The sequence below is a fragment of the Sus scrofa genome, chromosome 2 (assembly GCF_054392235.1).
Source record: "Sus scrofa isolate SSC_HxYL_T2T_F1_AM1 chromosome 2, Sscrofa_HxYL_maternal_Yorkshire_Landrace_v2.0, whole genome shotgun sequence".
Lineage (NCBI taxonomy): Eukaryota > Metazoa > Chordata > Mammalia > Artiodactyla > Suidae > Sus > Sus scrofa.
In genome coordinates this window covers 67,529,271-67,544,113 of record NC_139384.1, presented here as the reverse complement: position 1 = coordinate 67,544,113, position 14,843 = coordinate 67,529,271, and the positions used below count along the sequence as shown (strand labels likewise).

At 50.5% G+C, this 14,843-nt stretch overlaps 1 protein-coding gene across 26 annotated transcripts in view; it reads left to right on the top strand.

Moving 5' to 3' along the window:
• Positions 1–14,843, top strand: part of GATAD2A (GATA zinc finger domain containing 2A) — a 101,626-nt gene that overhangs the window by 76,122 nt on the left and 10,661 nt on the right. For all 26 annotated transcript variants that reach the window (XM_085012216.1, XM_021083426.2, XM_021083427.2 and 23 more), the window contains 6 exons: positions 9,897–10,029; positions 10,143–10,274; positions 11,551–11,640; positions 12,276–12,407; positions 12,571–12,738; positions 14,545–14,824. In XM_085012216.1, the coding sequence (XP_084868342.1) occupies positions 9,897–10,029; positions 10,143–10,274; positions 11,551–11,640; positions 12,276–12,407; positions 12,571–12,738; positions 14,545–14,824 (935 nt within the window). The remainder of the gene's footprint in view (positions 1–9,896; positions 10,030–10,142; positions 10,275–11,550; positions 11,641–12,275; positions 12,408–12,570; positions 12,739–14,544; positions 14,825–14,843) is intronic.

Sequence of the window (14,843 nt, the reverse complement as noted above, 5' to 3'; positions counted from 1 at the left end):
CTGGGCTTTGGGGAGGAGGACCTCAGAGGGGAAGTGCCTTCTCATTATACATGTGTCCAGGGCATATGTTGTCATTATGACTTAGCATTGTGATGTTGACCTTGATCACCTGGCTGAGGTGGTGTCTATCAGGTGTCTCCACTGTAAAGTTATTTTCTTCCTCTCTTTGCATGCTCTAGAAAATAGGAAGTCACTATTTACAACCCACACCTAAGGGATGGGGAGTCATGTTCCACCTCTTTGATGGTGGAGCATCTGTGCAAATTATTTGGAATTCTTTTAGATTTGTCTTTTCTCCCCCTGAATGATCTTTTACTTATATTTGAGTTTGTAATGCCATTGGACATTAGAATATTAGTTTACTGAGTTACAGAGATCTTTCAAATATACATTTCATTTTTCAATATCACAAAATCAGATTAATTATTTGATCTGTTGGGAAGCTATTGGGCTCACAAGTTTTCCAAAATTCTACATTTTGTTTGTTGAAATTTTAGACATTATCATTGGTGACACATATTATCAATTGTTTTCCTTGAAGTGAACAGGCTATGCTTTAACCATTTTGGGGAAAGTCTGAATAACAGCATGTCTGTCCATCCATCCTTCAAACATTGTGAACGCTCAAACATGTGTTTTTTGTTTTGTTTTGTTTTGTTTTTGATGAGTGTTCTGCTTCAGTACACACAGCAAGAGTGCTTTATCTTGTCACAGAAAATTAAAAAGACATGTACTCAAGTGCTGTATTTTAATAAAATCAATAGCTTGTACTTCATCCAGAGCATTGTCTACTCCATGATGACACTGAATCTTGGCACAGTTTGGTGCAGCTGTCCCAACTTGGAGAAAAAGGCAAATATCATCTCAATGTTACAACAACCCGGCAGAGCCCAGAGCCCCTGAAGGGGTCCTGAGGACCGTGCTGGGAGGAGCACAGACGAGTTCTAAATGGGCTATCCAGTGTAAGCACAGGCAGAGATTCTCAGCAGGGCTCAGGGCTCTGAGCTCACATCTCAGGCAGGACAATGGTTAATGGCCTGCTGGAGTCAGACAGTGGGAGGAAGAGAAGCCCTCAGCCCTGGGACCTTGTCCCCTGAGACCTCAGACTACAGGGCAGGTGGCCAGATGAATCATTCAGAGCTAAAATTATGGCAGAAAAGGTGATGAGGGCTGCCCTTAGTGTGCTTTTTGAGGTTTGGAAACTGGGCCAGGACCCTGCAGCCATAGAGGAGTGCCCAGCCCCCCACCCTGCTCCTCATGGCTAATGTGGGTGGAGTCTCATAGCTGCTTTGCTCAGAGCAGCTGGAGCAGGTCTGGTGGGGGGTGAGGGACACCCGAACCATCTTGGGAGGACATCCCCTAGGATTTGTCAGGGGGTGATGGGGGAGGATCCAGCAGTTTGGAACACAGGTATTTAAGGGAGGGCAAGAAAACTCCAGGCAAATGGAGCATTTTCGATTTATCACAAGAGCTGTGGTTATTGCAAGCTGGAAAGCAGTGTTTGTTTCTCGTGTGTGATATTATCTGCACACAAGTGACTTTTCTCATCACCTCAGGGACTCTATGCAAATACTGCTGGCTGTCCAGGATCCTTCAAGTATAGATAAAAATATTTTCTCCTCCAACCTAGTCCAGAAATGGTATTTGATAACCCAAGTTAGAGGCCTTAGAATTGACAGTTATGTGGGACATATCCTCTCCTGGCCTGTACTTCCTTTTCTAAGATGCTTTTGAGCCCCCTGCAGGCCGTGGGTGCCCAGCTAGTCTGACCAGGACAGGGGGCCACATCCCAGTGCAGTACAGGTGCACACGGCAGCCTTTGGCATGCCAGAATTGGGCAGGCCTGCCAAGGGTCCGTAGGAGCTTGGGCTGTTGTGGCACAGATTATCTGCAGGCCATGAGTGTGTGACCTCAGAAGTCACTCTCTTTAGATTTTTTCCTTATCTTTAGATATGGGTGGCAGTTGAGCAGTTGAGAGGGTCATATGGAAGCATGCATCTTGGTGCTTGGTGTAGGGATGGCTATGGTAAAGGATCAGCAAACATTCTGGGCGATTTTTCCAAATCTGATGTAGATCATTGTTTCATTTCTCTTATTGTCATTTCTAACAAGTACCCCTTCCGAAATTTCTGAGCAGAGAGCATGGTAAATGAGAGTTAGCATTCCTGGTGGTGTCCTGGCTAGAACATTTTGCCTGCTGGCAGAGTTGTGCTGCAGTGACGTCCTTGGGTGGGTGCTGGCCTTGCAGGTTGCTCCATTGCCATCTGATATTGAGGTCTTTCTATGCAGCCACTGCCAGCTGCTGGCGCAGGGAGCTCTCTCTTCTGCCCATCCTTGTATTGTTTCTGCAGTTAACTGTGCACATCCCTGAGGCTAGCCCCTGTCCTGTTTCAGGTCCCGGTGAGGTCCTCTAAGTCTTCCTGGCCCAGCTGTGTGACTTCTCTGGGCTCCTGTGTTCCTAGAAGGAGCCCCAGCAGGACAGGCTGAATACCTCTTGGCCTTGCTGATGGCACAGTGCTCTTCCATTGCAGCCGCCTGTGCCCTTGGACTGCTCATCTCTGTGCTGGGGACTCTGGAGGGGGGGTATGGGCTCTGGAGGCTAGACCCTGGTCACACGTGCTCCCTCCTTTTCTTCTGAGATGTTCAGCTGTAGCTGTGGCAGGGTGGGCCATAACAGATTTCCAGAGCAATATCTGGACCTGGAGTTTCCGGGAAGAGTTATGGCTGGGTTTCAAACATCCCATCCCAGCTGCTCACCTCTGTGGCCTCTGTGGCCTAGAAGCAAAATGTATTCTGACTTCCTGGCCCCCACAAAGCAGGCTCTGGGCTTTTGTCTTGACATCCCAGCCAAAAGGGTGTCAAGTTACAGGGCTGGGAGAAGTGGTAATGAATGCCAAGAAGGGAATCAAAATTGCAGAGGGGCCCAAGGGAGCCAAGAGACTCTCAGAGGGGCTACAGTGGGCAGGCGGGAAGCAGGTGGGCTCCAGGGACAAGGCAGGAACCAGGTAGCAGTCAGGACCCACCAACCTCCCAGGGCAGGCAAGTCTTTGGCTTTGAGGGCACAGCCTCTGTCTGCATACAACAGAATTCTCTTTCTAATCACATTGAGTGTGGACAAGGCCCCTTGGGAAAGGAGGATGGATTGTTGTGGGGTCCCAATGAGCAGCACTGTGAAAGATTCCTGTGGCATGTCTTTCGAGTAACCCAGTATGCAAAGGTCTGCCAGCAACATGTTGCCAGATAGTAGGACTAACCCAGGAATTGGGATATTTTTTCTCTTTTTAGTACTTTTCTAGAAGTATTTCTAGAATGGGGGTGCTCATTGGATTAAGTGTGTGGAATTACTTTCCAACTTTGACTTAGACACCACTCCCGATGGTGCCTAAAGCCACCAATGAGGCTCCCAGGCTGGAATACGGCCCCCTCCTCTCCTGTGCAGCCCTCTGTTCATTCCCTTTCTTTTTTCTTTTTTTCTTTCATTCTTTTTGTTTGTTTGTTTTTTGGTCTTTTAAGGGCCGCACTTGCAGCATATGGAGGTTCCCAGGCTAGGGGTCTAATCAGAGCTGTAGCTGCTGGCCTTTGCCAGAGCCACTACAACGTGGGATCTGAGCTGCGTCTGCGACCTACGTTACAGCTCACAGCAGCGCTGGATCCTTAACCCACTGAGCGAGGCCAGGTATCGAACCCGCATTCTCATGGATCCAGTCAGGTTCGTTAACTGCTGAGCCACAACAGGAACTCCCACTCCCATTATTCATTGAGCAACTCTGTACTTCTGCTGTGCCGTGCTCCAATCTCTTCCAAGTCTGTATCTGTCCTGGGCAACCTCCATGTCTAGAGAACAGCTTCTGGTCCTTTTGGGAGGCTTTGGGGTTCATCAGGGATGGTTACTTGGGTAAACCTTTTCTTTCCCACTCTATTTCTTCCTGCGTTGTCCCATGGTAGTATTTAGAGAGGGGGGCCTTGGAGTTCCTGTTCTAGCTCAGCGGTAATGAACCCAGCCAGTATCCATGAGAATGCAGGTTTGATCCCTGGCCCTGCTCAGTGGGTTAAGAATCTGGCATTGCTGTGAGTTGCGGTGTAGGCCAGCAGCTATAGTTCCAGTTTGACTCCTGGCCTGGGAACTTCCATATGCTGTGGGTGTGGCCCTAAATATAAATATATTTTTATAGATAGTGGGTAGCCTTGTTGGGGACAGTGTGAGGGAGGCTGTGGAGTATAGTGGTGTAGACTCGCTACCTGGTGGCAGAGCTGGGCTATTGGACTCATTAGTTGAATGGTTTATTTATTTTTATTCTTTTATTTTTGGGCCACACTCTTGGCATATGTAAGTTCCCAGGCTAGGGGTTGAATCAAAGCTGCAGCTGCCAGCCTATACCATAGCCACAGCAACATGGTATCTGAGCCACATCTGTGACCTACACCACAGCTCACAGCAACGCTGGATCCTTAACCCACTCAGAGAGGCCAGGGATTGAACCTGCATCCTCAGGAATACTAGTTGGATTTGTTTCTGCTGCACCACAACGGGAACTCCCAGTTGAGTGATTTAAAGTAATTCTGTATTGGTGTAGCATATGTCTGATTTGGTGGTTGGCTGGTCCCAGCTGGGTACAGTTTGGGCTCTCATCTTTGTAGGCCCATGTCAGTTGGCCTGGATGTCCTCAGTGGCTTTCTTCCTCATATGTGATGGCTGGGCCCATCTTCATGTTTATCTCTGTGACCCTCTTGTCGTGCAGCTAGCTTGGTGTCCTATGCTGGGGTTGTCTCAGCACATTCAGAGCCCACCCCCAGAGCACTTCTTCTGAGGGCCCAAGCATTAAGCTAGCTTTCAAGGCTATGACCTTGCCTCAGAAGTTGTATCATTGCTTCCTCTCTATTCCTCACTCCTGGCCTCAGAGATTGGCGCAACAGCAGCCCAGGTCCCAGGGATGGGATTGAACATGAGAATGTGAGCATGGGGAAGGACAGCTAAGTTGGAATGAGCTGCCTCCATGGTGCGCTTCTCGGCCAAACATACGGCCTCGTAAGGGTGTAGTGTGGTGGTCCTCTGTATGGTGTTTTGTCACCCATGAGTATTTGGACTCTTCCTTAACATCTGTCAGAGTCTTGGGACTCAGGTTATTCAAGTGTTACCCTCAACAGTCAATTGTCTGCTATATGCCAAGTTCATATTCACAGTGAGAAGCCTCTTACTGCTTCAGTTGGGGCCTGAACCACCCTGATGGCCTCCTAGAGTGTCTGAGCCTCCTTGACACTCTCACCTCACCCAGCAATGCTGAGGGGCAGTGGGGCTGGAGTTAATGTCCCCAGCCTTGTAAGATACACAGAGGGAAAGTGTCTTGCCTTGGGCTTCTCACTTGCAAGAGGCAGAACCAAGTGAGAAGTTTGTGGGAATACGACATACACACACACCCCCCATACCTTTCAGTATGTGCAGGCCTGGTACACAGTGCCTGTTCTGGGAGGAAGCCCTATGGCATCTCCCCTACCCAAAATGGCACTAGGAGGAGAGTCTTGCCCCTCCAGCTGACATGGGGAGCCTAGCTCCTATTCTGGGGGTGGGTCAAACAGGAGTCCACCAGGGCTGGACCCCTTCCTTTCTTTGTCCTTTGCTTGTTGGCCACACTGGGAACACCCTGTCCCTCACCAGAAGCTGCAGGACTCCAGCCTTGTGGTAATAGGCTCCAAGTGGGACCATGGGTGTCTGTGATGGCCTCTGGCCCCAGCTTGGGGTGGAAGAAACTTGCTTGTCAAATGGGCAATGACAGCATCACCCTTGGAAGGCTGTGGTAGGGTGAGCTGACTTGTCATAGGGCCGCCGTAATGGCACCTTGTAGGAAGGCAAAGGCACTTTCCTTGGATGAAGGTGAGGGTGAGAGTGAGCTGGTTCCTGGTGAGCTGGTTCTGTTTAGGCTTGTGTTGCCCTTGAGTGGAAGCCCCCAGAATTCCACCCTGAGCTCCCTGCCCAGAGGATGGACATTTGGGGGCAGGGCTAAGGGTTCCCCTAACGTTCATGCTGCTGTAGGGGTTGGGTCCCATGAGTGCCGTGGAGTAGGGTTGACTATGCTTCCAGGGCCTGGGGGTGGGAGGACTGGGCCAGCCAGGGACTTTTCTTTGGGCACAGATTTGAAATGCATCTTGAAGGTTGAGTTGGGGCTTACAAGGAAAACAGGAGCATGGTGGAGGGATGTTCCTCAGAGGGACCAATGGTGAAGGTGGGAGGAGCCCACGACAGGACTTACCTGTGAGTACAAGCAGGGGGTTCATTCAGGGGCTGGGGTCTGGAGGGCCAAGACTAGTGTTTTCTGAGAGAGCAGCTGAGACTGGTACTGGGTTTAGTAAAGCCCCTCCACCTCACCTCTAAACAGCTAGCGACCACCTGTCTCTTCCTATCCAGCCAGCCCAGAAGATGAGGGGGAAGTGGGATGATTCTGGCAGGGAGTAGGCTGCTGGCCCTACTGTCTCCCTGGGCCAGCCCTGAGGAGCAATTTGTGGCCCGAGGCCTTACTGGGCCCACACAGTCTTCTGCTATTTCCCTAGTTTATGCGGGAATCTCAGGGACCTTAACTAAAATGCAGGCTTTGATCAAGCAGATCTAGGGCAATAATGTGCTCTAGCAAAACTGCCCTGCTGCTCTGTGTGCTGAGGTGGGTAGTGGTGCAATCCTGCCTGCGGGCATACCCCCATTTGTGCCTCTCCCTCCTGGTGGACCTTAAGGAACTGCTTTTACACAAGGGCTTCTCCCCACTATCTGGCACAGCACCTGCCTCTTAAGTTGGCTTTCAGCAAGTAGAAGTGAGGAAATAAATGAACGCATGTGGATCAAGTGTGCCTTCCTAGGATAGCCAGGCCTGTCAGAGCTGTGTTCCCTTGATGAGACTGCTTCCCCTGGCATGGGCCAGCGGGACACTAAATATTAACCTCGCAATGACCACTAATTGGTAAGCAATGGGCTGATAGTTTGGTGCTGTGGTTGGAGGGATCTTATCTCAAGTTAATTTTCTAATTCCTACCTTCTCTTCAAGTTCCTGGCAGATAGCAGAGCTTTTGTGTTTGTTTAGCTGTGTCCGGCATACAAGGGGAGAAGGAGTGAGACCATTTTTTTTCCTAACAGCTTGGCCTGCTTCCAGGGATTTTCATTTTATTTTTTCTTATGTTTTTGGCTATACCCACAGCATGCAAAAGTTCCCGGGCCAGGGTTCAAACCCACACCACAGCAGTGACAGTGCTGGATCCTTAACCCACTGTACCACAGGAGAACTCCTAAAACACTTTTTTTAAAAAAGAATGCTTATGATAATTTTGAGCCTTTGTCAAATGGGTATTCTTTTCCCAAGTTAAAAGAACTCCGTGGGAAGGTACTCAGAGACTTGAAGCACCTTTGCTGTAAAAATTCAGCTTAAGAAAGTTTTTCCTGTTGGAAACTAGTAGAGCTGGTGGCCCTTCTGTGTTTGGAAGAGGTAAACCAGGTCCCTGTAACACACCAACAGTCGCCTGTGGGCCAGGACCACACAGGAAGTGCCTGCAGCCTGGCAGCCCCAGGGCGAGCTGGGCGCCTCCATTTTCTGACAGCACCTGAACCCTACCTCACTTCTCAAAATGAAGGCTGCTTGTCACAAACTGGTTAGAACTGGCTGTTGCCATGGTTTTCACGTTGGAAGGCACAGTTAAAGGGTCACATGACCAAAGCGGGAAATGCCTTTGTCACATGACTTCTTGGTGGCCTGATTAGCATACAGGAAGTTCACTCCCTGCTGGCTGCTGGGATGCTGAGTGATCATTGATGGGAGGTGATGTCATGTCTTGGACGAGTTATTGATTAGTCTCAGTCCAAGATGGGATCTGGGAGTGCTGTGGTCAGAGTGGCCATCTCAGGGAGCGTCAGCTTCCACATGCTCTCAGTCCCAAACCCTATCCTCGTCCCTCAGGCAAATTTGAGTTTTATTAGACATCTTACTTTTGGAAGATGTCTAATAAAACTCAGTGAGATAAAACGTGATAAGTCCCTGTGGATTATTACCATTATCTCAGTGCACTCTTACTCAAGAAGTGCCTGCAGTCTGTAACTCTAGATGTGGTTCTGCCTGGGCTGCTGCTCTGCCTGTGTGCAGCTCCTGTGCTGGAGCCTTGTGTCTGCTCACTGTCTTAGTGTGTTCAGAGAACCTGGAATTGGAGCCCCCAAAGTTGATCTTGGGCTGAGTTGACAATTAACAGGGGGACACACGGACATGAAGAGGGGTGGTTCCTGAATTGCATTGGTTTTTAGTTGGATAAGGCCGTGGTAAAACACCCTGAGTTACTTTATAGAAAGCCAGCCATGTTGCTGTGAGCTGTGGTGTGGGTCCCAGACGCGGCTCAGATCTGGCATGGCTGTGGCTGTGGCATAGGCTGGCAGCTGTAGCTCCGATTAGACCCCTAGCCTGGAAACCCACATGCCTCGAGTGCAGCCCTAAAAAGCAAAAAAAAAAAAAGAAAGAAAGAAAACCAGTTCCAGGGCATGAGAAAGTTGGCTGATAACTCCTATGAGGGGATTCTTTAGCTTAAAATGGAAGTCTTCTCATTCACTCCTGGTCTCTTGTTGAAGACCATCTAGCAACTGCACTGGTTAAATTGAATCAGGGCTGAAAGTGTTGAGGCACAGCAGCCATGCAGCTTTAGGAAGGGCTGGGGAGAACGCTATATTGGGGGAGCAGGGGAGTCAGCAAACCCTCAGTGTCTGGTCCTCTGTGCCAATCCTTGCCTAAGGACATGGCTCACTCCAAGAATAGAAAAGGTGGTTCCCTGGGATGTTAAAACACAAGTTCTCCGTCTATAACTGTCCCCTGCTTAGGTGGAAGGAGTGGGACAACTTAGAGCCATTACTCCCAGTTAACTTCATTCAGTTTATTCTTTGGGTCACAGAGCCACCTAGCGGATGAATTCAGTCCTAGGCTGGTTTTCCTGTTAATAGATATATTTGATTCCTTCAACACAGATGCTGAGGCCAGGAAGTTTACATTGTGCCCTCAGCAAACAGAGCTATTGATTCGGGGCTAAGTGCTATCTGTAGGACCTGTTGGTTCTAATGTGTGGAGTTACTAACACCGTAGTAGAAGCCTAGCATGACTAGATCTAAATATATGTCCTAGGGGACTTGGGTGGTAGGATTTGGGGTAAGAGGGAGAGAGGGTAATAGGCAGTGGTGGCTGGGAACTAGTTTCTGAGCAGATCAGGTTGATTGGAAAGTACCCAGATCTGTGAGAGAAAATGTATTCTGTGTTCTAGTTGATTTCAAAACGTGCAACTGCTGCTATCACATTGTCACTGGCAGGATGAAGAGGCCACGTGTAGCTCAGGAAGGACTATCCAACAGGCAGCCTTGGCCACCTTGTGAGGTGGTGAGACTCCATGCCCAGGAGCTAGAGTGTAGGCTGACAGCATGTGGATCAGCCCTTCGTCTTCTGGGGGCAGGCAGGTGGGCTGTCCAGATGTGAAGGCTGTCGGCGAGACTGAGTTGAGTAAAGGAAAGGCTGATTCGTGTGGGGGTTGGACTCTAACTATCAGGTGGCCTCCAACATGGGCAGGTAGGAGCCCCAGTAGCAGGCTCAAGATCTGGGACCTAGTGTTTTTATTAAGTACTGAGCCACATGGTAGAGAAAGCTGTGGTGTTTTCTAAAATAACTGTGTCACCTTTGGACATGTAGATGTCTTCAGTCCTAGGGACACAGAATTGGGCACCAAGAATAGCCCTGGCTTTTGAAGGGTTCAGCAACAGACTGGCAAGTGGGAACCGCCACATGATAAGTGCAGTAAGAGAAGACAGCCTGGGTGGGCAGACATGGCGTCTGGGGCTCTAGGGAATGTTGTCTGGCACAGTTGGGGCACTCTAACAACTTGCTGTCCCTGCTCCACAGTGAAATGAAGTCTGAGAGGAGAGCCCCTTCCCCCGACGTAATTGTGCTCTCTGACAACGAGCAGCCTGCAAGCCCCAGGGTGAATGGGCTGACCAAGGAGGCCTTGAAGGAGACCAGCACCGAGGCCCTCATGGTGAGCCTTGTCCCCACCCTGGGAACGACCCCACCGTGGAGCTGGCAACAGTGGGGCCTATGTTCCCCGGCCCCCAGCCCTCCCCCTCAACCTTTGTTCTCTTGCTCATATAGAAGAGCAGTCCTGAAGAACGAGAAAGGATGATTAAGCAACTGAAAGAAGAGTTAAGACTAGAAGAAGCAAAACTCGTTTTATTGAAAAAGTTGCGGCAGAGTCAAATACAAAAGGAAACCACCACGCAAAAGGTGTGTACACATCTGTTGCCTTCTCAGGGGTCAGTGAGAATCACTTAGAACCAGGGACGGAGAGCCATGGTCATTTCCTTGGTCCACTGCAGCGCCAGGAGCCAGAAAGGCTGGTCGTGAGGGCTCGGGTATCCTCAGGACCGTGAGTGTCAAGGTCTGAACTGAAAATTTGCAGACTCAGGTTCACATTTTGGATTTAGTGTAGAGGATATAAGAGTACATTTTTGTATAGAATATTCTTCATCAGAGTATGTAAAACTCATTCCCTATAGACTCCATCAAGGAAATGTAGAGCAATCTTTGAAGGTGCTGGGGGCAGATTTCTGGGTTAAGAGCTCTGTCTTGGCTCTGTAGATGGCTCTGCTGGCTGACAGGGGCTGCTGTGGTTTTGTGGACAAATAACTGAATGTCACAGGGTGCACCATAGCATGGCCCCAGGGGCTCTGTCCTGGGGCTTTTGCTGTTAACTCTCCTGATGCCCCAGACTCCTTGTGCTGCTTCTGAAGGCACCTCACCAAGTAGGGCAAGGTCACGTTTGTTTTGTTGGGCTTCTTTGGTGCCCCCTTGTGGGAAGGTTCCTGGTCTGTGATGAAGCTACCCTTTCTTATGTTCTGTCCACTTTGTCAGGTGAACCAGGAAGTAATCTCGGGTAGCACAAGCTGACAGTGTGTAGAACATGTATCCCCTTAAGGGAGCAGGACAGAAAGACACTCACAGGTCTGACCTCGGAATTTGTTTGAGCTCCCACCCCCACCCAGTAAACAAGTGGATGGAGCCTGGCATCTATTAATATCCGATGGACAAAAGCCTGCTCATTACTTGTTTCCTTGTCAGTTGCTTAACAATTGGTGAAGTGAACCAAGTCTGTCACTATCCTTTCTCTAGTAGAATATGTGACTTTAGAAGGACCTGGACCTAGCATTTTCTCACTAAGGTTTGGATTAACCTCTCCAGGCCCAGGGCCCTTTGCCTCAGCCACTATCATCAGCCCTTCCTGTTCCCTGGACGGCAGGGACAGCACCTGAGCCATAGTGATGCCAAGCACCACCAGCCCCCCTCAAGTGGGAGGGGGTAAAGGGTACTGGAAAATCTCTCCTTTGCCTATTTCAAACATGTCAGTTCCTGCCTCAGCAAACTTGGCAGGCAGGAAGCAGAACGTTGGAGAGCCTGATCCCTTTGGAAGAGGAAGAAAAGCAGTGCTTCTCTGTCAGAATTACATGTGGGAGCAGCAGGTTTGGTGGCCCTCTCATCTCCCACTTGTTCTGCTCTTTTGCAGCCTGCAGGCTCCACTGGGAGCTCCGTGACCACCCCTCCCCCGCTTGTACGAGGCACCCAGAACATTCCTTCCGGCAAGCCATCTCTTCAGGTCAGTGTTCCCTCTGTATTATGCTCCTGAGCAGCTCTGATCCAGTTTCTGCAAAAGGCCACCTGTTCCCTCTGATTAGATTGGAGTGAGGCCTTCCAGTGGGCAGCCCCCCAAGTAAAGCATATTCGCATTGCTATACTCAGATTGGGCCCCATGGACATCATGAACAATTCACAGAGCTTCTGGAATGGCCTCTCCCATGACTGCCCCTAGTGAGACTGGATAGGACCAAGATCCTAGGCAGATTGGGCTCCCTTTAGCCCAACTTCCTGAGGACAGTTGTATGGCCCAGCAGGGCCTCATCTCAGCATGGCTCACATACTGGGACGTACAGGATGAGATGAGCAGAGCCCCCATTTCCAGCCATGGGACAAAGGTCAGGCCAGGGGCCCACCTCCCCTCAAACAGGCCTGAGTCCCCGTGTTATGAGTGAGCCCAGGTTTGCATGGCTCTTGTCGGGAGTCTTTGTTCCTGGTTCTTTTGTGTTTAGAATAAATAAGCATTTTAGCTTTTATTTTCTCTACCGCTACCTTTTTTTTTTTTTTTTTTTTTTTGAATGAGTGTGTGTTTTTATAAATAGCAAACCTGTTTGTTTAAAAAGCCATCTGAGATCTGAGGATTGGTATCATTAACAGACCTCTTCAACTCGGATGCCTGGCAGTGTCATCCCACCACCCCTGGTCCGTGGTGGACAGCAGACATCCTCCAAGTTAGGGCCACAGGCGAGCTCACAGGTCGTCATGCCCCCACTCGTCAGGGGGGCCCAGGTGAGCAGAGCGAGTGCTTAAGGGGCCGGGGTGCATTTGGGCAGCCCGAGGTGACCATTCACCTCTCAAACGACCCTTCCTGGTTCTCAGATTGGGAGCCCTTTCCCTTCCCTCCCTCATCGTCCCTCTCATTGTCTTGTCTCCCCCCCGCACACCCTGACAGCAAATCCACAACATCAGACAACATTCCAGCACAGGGCCGCCGCCACTCCTTCTGGCTCCCCGGGCATCTGTGCCCAGTGTGCAAATTCAGGGGCAGAGGATCATCCAACAGGGCCTCATCCGTGTCGCCAACGTCCCCAACACTAGTCTGCTCGTCAACATCCCACAGGTGAGGGTTGCAGCTGCCCCCCTGATGGCCCACAGTCCTGGGACATACTCATGTCTCCAGGGTGGTGTGGTGTGACTTGCCTGCTCCCTTGGAGCCAGGTGAGGTCTTGGATAATCCATCCCATGGATGTTTGTACCGTCTCCTTGGAGCTTGTTAGGGTGTGAAAGTCATTGGCAGGAGTCTTATGTTGCTATCTGTCATCTAGCAGAGGTGGATAGCTGCTGAGAGGGTGAGGGTTGCAGATCTGAGCTGAGATATGGGAAGGCTGAGGGGTGGGGGCCACTGGCCTGTGGAACATAGGGTTTTGGGGGATAGCTAAGGCCAAGTGAGGCATCCAGTGAACCTGGAGGCTGCTGGGTTAGGGGGAGGGCGTACCAAAGCCCTCCCCACTCTTCCCCCACTACAGGCACAGACACGTATAGAGAGCTGCAGATGTCCCCACAGCACCAGCACATCTATTTTTAGCCATGCATCCCTTCACCTCTATATAGAGCCTCAGAGATGGGGAGGATTTGTCCCCAGCCAACAGGGGGAGGGGAAGATGGTACCAGGGACAGCAGGTGGGAAGCAAGTGAGATCCTCTTTGAAAGATGAAATTACTAAGTCTCCAAGGGCTTTTGTTGACGTGCAAGTTAGTTTCTTTTCCTCCTTTGGTGTGGTGCATCCTTGCCCGCCTTTCTCAGCAGGGCTCTGGGCAGTGTCCCCTCCCTGCCTCCTCTAAAGTCAGTTTTAAGTACAGTCCTGCCACCTAAATGGCGATGTTCTGGGCAGAGCGAAAAGATTGACCTGTGCAGATAGTTTCATCCACTCTATAAATGCTGGTCAAATTCCTACTGTGTGCCACACCTTGTTCTCATGCCATGAGGATGGAAACCAGTCAGGCAGTGGTGAAGTGCTGCTCTGCTCCCTTTGGGGCCAGGGGAACCTGCGAGGGAGACAGGGAGGAACTGGCTGCTTAGAGACCAGGGTAGCCAACACAGGGTGCAGTTAGGGCATTCTCTATGTTGGCGAGTCTGGCTCCACTCTGGAGACCGCTTGGACTAGGTCCTGGGCAAGCATCCTGGGTTCCCTCAGCCCCATGATGTGTTGCATACGAGGTGTCAGGTATGTGCGATTTCCTGGAGATGGTGTACACAGTTTTCCTCCGAATTTCCACAAGAGTCCTCAACCCCACAAAGCTAAGAGCACTAACATGGTCAGCACCAAGTTTGAGGAAGAGTATTTGATAGTCTTGTAGAGGACACGTGGACTGGAGCAAGGAGACGATGGAATGTGAGCCACTGATGAGGTAATGGAGGAGTAGTGAGGACTGAGAAAGGTGAAAGGTCAGGGGCAGCAAAGCTGCTCATGGAAATACCATTGATGCCGTAGTGAGCCACCACTGCAAGCTTTTTGAGGAAGGAGGCCACTCAAACCTGTGCTGGAAGGAGATCCAGACCATAGTAACAGGACAATGGCCATGCTGCCTGGGAGGGGGGTGGTTGCCAAAGGGGTGCTCCCTGTCCTGGTGATACCTTCATGGGTGTCCTCAGGTGGCAAAGTGTAGGAAATTGCAGATATTGAAGGTACAGTTTAGTGGATATCAGCTAAACCTCAACAAGTGTATTTATAAGATTGGTCATCTCCGAGAAATGAGTTTAATGCAGTTTTTCCTGCTGCATGTTGATGTCAAGAAGCTCAGAGTCACTTTTATAAGAACTTATTGGTGTAGCTAATGGTGCCCACTTGGGCTGTGAGTGCAAAAGTGGGGCCTTCCTCAGGGCAGAAACCCCCAAGCACCCTCACCAGGTTTTTGTCTCCCAAAAGCCCTCCCCAGCATCGCTGAAAGGGACAACAGCCACCTCTGCTCAGGCCAACTCCACCCCCACCAGCGTGGCCTCTGTGGTCACCTCTGCTGATTCTCCAGCCAGTCGACAGGCAGCCGCCAAGCTTGCACTGCGCAAACAGCTGGAGAAGACGCTGCTTGAAATCCCCCCTCCCAAGCCCCCTGCCCCAGAGATGAACTTCCTGCCTAGCGCTGCCAACAACGAATTCATTTACCTGGTCGGCCTGGAGGAGGTCGTGCAGAACCTACTGGAGACGCAAGGTGAGGAGAACCTGAGCCC